Source organism: Phoenix dactylifera, chromosome 1, assembly GCF_051530095.1.
Source record: "Phoenix dactylifera cultivar Ajwa chromosome 1, Ajwa_hap1_PhDact_Kaust_v1.1, whole genome shotgun sequence".
Classification (NCBI taxonomy): Eukaryota; Viridiplantae; Streptophyta; class Magnoliopsida; order Arecales; family Arecaceae; genus Phoenix; species Phoenix dactylifera.
The window spans coordinates 57593344-57597733 of NC_143190.1; the positions used below are offsets into that span (position 1 = coordinate 57593344).

At 42.5% G+C, this 4390-nt stretch overlaps 1 protein-coding gene and 1 pseudogene across 1 annotated transcript; both read right to left on the bottom strand.

The window, feature by feature from the left end:
- LOC148715427 (uncharacterized) lies at positions 1 to 1348 on the bottom strand. Its single transcript, XM_089927463.1, has 2 exons — positions 1125 to 1348; positions 1 to 488 (listed from the first exon to the last, which is right to left on the bottom strand). The coding sequence occupies exons 1-2, from the start codon at positions 1288 to 1290 to the stop codon at positions 1 to 3; spliced, it is 654 nt and encodes a 217-aa protein (XP_089783589.1). The 5' UTR covers positions 1291 to 1348.
- Positions 1349 to 1547: 199 nt separating this feature from the next.
- LOC149768771 (uncharacterized) lies at positions 1548 to 3208 on the bottom strand (annotated as a pseudogene).
- Between the last annotated feature and the right edge of the window lie 1182 nt (positions 3209 to 4390).

The window sequence follows — 4390 nt, forward strand, 5'->3', positions numbered from 1 at the left end:
CTACAAAATGACCTCCTCTTGGATAATTTTAGCATCAATATCATATCTGCGCAAATCCATTGTGGTTGGCTCTTCAATGGAAATTGGTTCAACGTCATTGGTTTCATCTTGTTGGAACGCATGATTGAGAACAATAGTTTCTTCAACATCATTGGGTTCTAAATTACTCATCTGTGGCACATCCCATATACCTCGATGCTTGAATCTTTGGACAACTTTCCAATTGCCACGTCTCTCTGCAGTGTCATTAATATAGAATACTTGCTGCACTTGACTCGGTAGTACAAAAGAATCATCTTTGTACCACCGACTTCTTGTATCAATGCTAGTGCAATGCGCATCAATGCAGAAAGTTTTTTTACTTCCAGTGTTGAACCATTCGTATTGGAACAAGACGACTCGTTGTCCGAACATATATGTTAATTTCCAAACTTTGCACAAGTAACCGTAGAAGTCAATCGGTTGCCCTTCGTGGTCCCCTTCAACAACTAACCCATTGTTGGCGGAGGCCTGAGGGGCCGAGTCAACGTTGGCGGAGGCCTGGAGGGCCGAGTCAGTCCTGCCGCCTGCCAACGTGGATGCGCTGGAGGAGTAGGGTGGGTTATACCACTAGGGGGTCCCTGAACCCACTGGCGAGGCCCTGTCGGAGTCCGGAGTTGGGCGAGGCTTGGTCGGAGTCGACTCGTGGCGCTATTGGCCCCTGCGCTAGTTTAAGGAAATAAAGTTGCGCCTTCACTAACACCTGCGGGTTTTGGTGTAATGGTAGCGCTTGATCCTGACAATTGGTATCAGAGCCATAGGTCTCGAGTTCGAAACCCAGGCATCACGTTGGGGGGGGGATTGTTGGCGGAGGCCTGAGGGGCCGAGTCAACGTTGGCGGAGGCCTGGAGGGCCGAGTCAGTCCTGCCGCCTGCCAACGTGGATGCGCTGGAGGAGTAGGGTGGGTTATACCACTAGGGGGTCCCTGAACCCACTGGCGAGGCCCTGTCGGAGTCCGGAGTTGGGCGAGGCTTGGTCGGAGTCGACTCGTGGCGCTATGGGCCCCTGCGCTAGTTTAAGGAAATAAAGTTGCGCCTTCACTAACACCTGCGGGTTTTGGTGTAATGGTAGCGCTTGATCCTGACACCCACTATTCTGGCTTTTACGGCGGTTGTCACGTTCGATGGTATGGAATCGGACACCATTACAAAAGCACCCTGAATATATGTTGACTATCGGACGAGGACCGTTGGCCAATGACCATAATTCATCAGTAGCTTCCGGTGATCGCTGGTTTCGAAGTTGAGTCATCTATAACAAAAAAGTGACATAATATGTTACTTCACTTTCAAATACAAGGATAACTCAAGGTGCCTACATGTTAATTAATTTTGCTTACGTGATCTTTGAACCACTTGGAAAATTCTTTACGTTGTCTGTTTGTGATGTCAACTTCACTCTCACCTTGTATGTAGTTCTTGTATTCCTTATTCGACATTCCGTAACGTATAAGTAACGTATAAGTCTAAAACAACTAAATATATAATAGCTGAACCTTAATAAGCAAGTTAAAAAACATACTCTCGATATTGATCCACTTCTGAACTATTGTATAAGACAAACCATTCAGCCATCTCGAGTTCATTGATCGGCACATCAGGTCCCCTTTGGATTAACCCAAATGGTCGGGCACTTTGAGTGAAGACTGCTAACCCTGTGCCACAATCACCACCGTCATCATTCCTTTCTTCTCTATTAAACACTGTTTCGATTCCATCGAGGTACATTGAGCAAAATGTTGTACTCTCTTTAGAAATATAAGCCTCAGCGATAGAACCTTCTGGGTGAGCTCGGTTGGCAACAAATCCTTTTAGAACTCCGAGTAACCTACGATAAATTATAGCTCAATGCTAATAGAAAAATTCTTACATGTACAATAATATACATGATTACTATTCCTACTATACGGTTGCAAACAATTATCTTTCAATTGGATACATCCATCGATATTGCACTGGCCCTCCAAGAATAGCCTCGCGAGGCAAGTGAATAGCTAGATGAACCATGACATCAAAGAAGGCAGGAGAGAAAATCTTCTCAAGCTTGCAAAGAATAAGAACAATTTGGTCCTCTATTTTTTTCAAATAAGCTATTTTTAATGCCTTGGAGCACAATTGCTCAAAGAAATTACCTAACTGAAATAATGCAGTATTAAGTTTTTTGTTGAGGTACCCACACATTCCAACTGGAAGAAGGCGTTGCAAAAGAATATGATAGTCATGACTTTTCAAGCCCGATAATTTACCACCTTGAGTACTTACACAGCTAGAGATGTTTGCCGCATAGCCATCTGGAAACTTAATCGATTTTAAAAAATCACAAAACCCTTGTCTCTCTTGCGGGGACAATGTGTACAATGCTGGAGGCTTCTCATAAGATCCGTTCGCCCGCTTTTTTAGGTGTAACTCCTTCCGTATACCCATATCTGCCAAATCCATGCGTGCTTTTTCTGTATCCTTGCATTTCCCATCTATGCCCAGTAATGTCCCAACAATATTTTCTGCAATGTTCTTTTCTATATGCATGACATCCAAGTTGTGACGCAGCTTGAGTGTTTTCCATTAAGGGAGATCAAACAAAATACTTTTCTTGGCCCAAATCATGTCATCATTTTTGCCCCTTTTTCTTTTCTTATTAATGCTTGGATGCTTGCCCAACGACTTGTATGTCCCTGAATTAATTTGCTCCAAGATCTCTTCTCCCGTGAACTCTCGTGGCCTTGACCTGTCCTCACTTTTATCATTAAAGAGCTTGCTCTTTCGCCATATGTGGTTCTCAGGCAAGAAACACCTCGCACTCATATAGACAATCTTACTCCTCAAACGTTCTGATGAAGCATCTTCATTACAAATGGGACAAGCCAAATAACCTTTTGTTGGCCATCCAGACATGTTACCATATGCAGGAAAGTCATTAATGGTCCACATGAGAGCAGCACGCATTCTAAATTAATGTACTTCCACTAGAGGCATCATAAGTTTGCACGCCATCCTTCCAAAGCTCTTTCAACTCATCAATTAATGGCCTCAAGTAAACATCTATTTCTTTACCGGGAGCCGTTTTTTCGGGAATAAGCAATGACAGCATACAAAATTGCTCTTTCATACACTTCCAAGGTGGAAGATTATAAGGCATCACGATAACGGGCCATATACTGTACGATGTGCTCATATTTTCAAAAGGATTGGAACCATCGGTGGCTAGCCCTAACCTCATATTCCGCGGATCCTTGGAAAACTCGGGATGTTGCCGATCAAAGTTCTTCCATTCCTCCCCATCAGCCGGATGTCTTGATGTTTCGTCATCCACTCACTTCTCCTTGTGCCATCTCATATCTACAGCTATTTTCGGGGACAAAAATAAGCGCTTCAATCTCGGTGTCAGGGGAAAGTACCGCAAAATTTTATGAGGGATCTTCTTACCATTACCATCATTCAGCTTATATCTAGGCTCATCACATATAGGGCATTTCTCCAGGTTCGCATTCTCCTTCCAAAAAAGAGCACAATCATATTTGCATGCATGAATTAGCACATATCCCAAACCCAAATCTCGTAAAAATTTCTTGACTTCATAAAGGGTCCATAGAACAGACTTATCACACTCCGGTAGAATTTCCTTGTATACCTTCATGTTCATGTTAAAAGAGGAATTGCTCCACTGGTTGTACACCTTAACATAAAGCATCTTAATAACGAATGATAATACTGTAAAAGTTTTGCAACTAGGATAAACGGGTCATTGAGCATTATCGAACAACTTATCAAAATTCTGTGCATCCTCCCTCCCCAAGTTATTAGGCAATTCGTCAATATCGTCATTCATAAAAGCGCCCATGTAAACAGCTTCCAGCATATTAGACAATTCGTCCCTATCATCGGTGCCATCCCCAGCCATTCTATCCTCAACACCTCCACCATTGTCACAGTTAGCATCATTTGAAACACATGATTGATGCACGTGAACATATTCTTCATGTTGCACCCAAGTCTTGTAAGAAGGTGAGATTCCTTTCAACATCAAATGATTCTTGACAACTTGAATGCTTTGTTTTTTGTTACATGCACTCGACACAAGGACACCAAATATCATTTGCTGAGCCTAAATTTGCCACCACAAATTCAATAAAGGACTTCACCCCTTCTCTATATTCTTTACTCTTCATTCTATTTTTTATTGTCATTCAACTCTTGTCCATTTTACTGACCTACAAAGTTCTTCATCAAGTTAGATTGATTAGTTTATAGATTTATTTTTGTACCCTGCAAAAAAAACTTGCAGCAGAAAATCAGGTGCGGCCCAATACATTTGGGGGCCTAAGACATATTCATTGAATGAGGCCTTTTCTTTT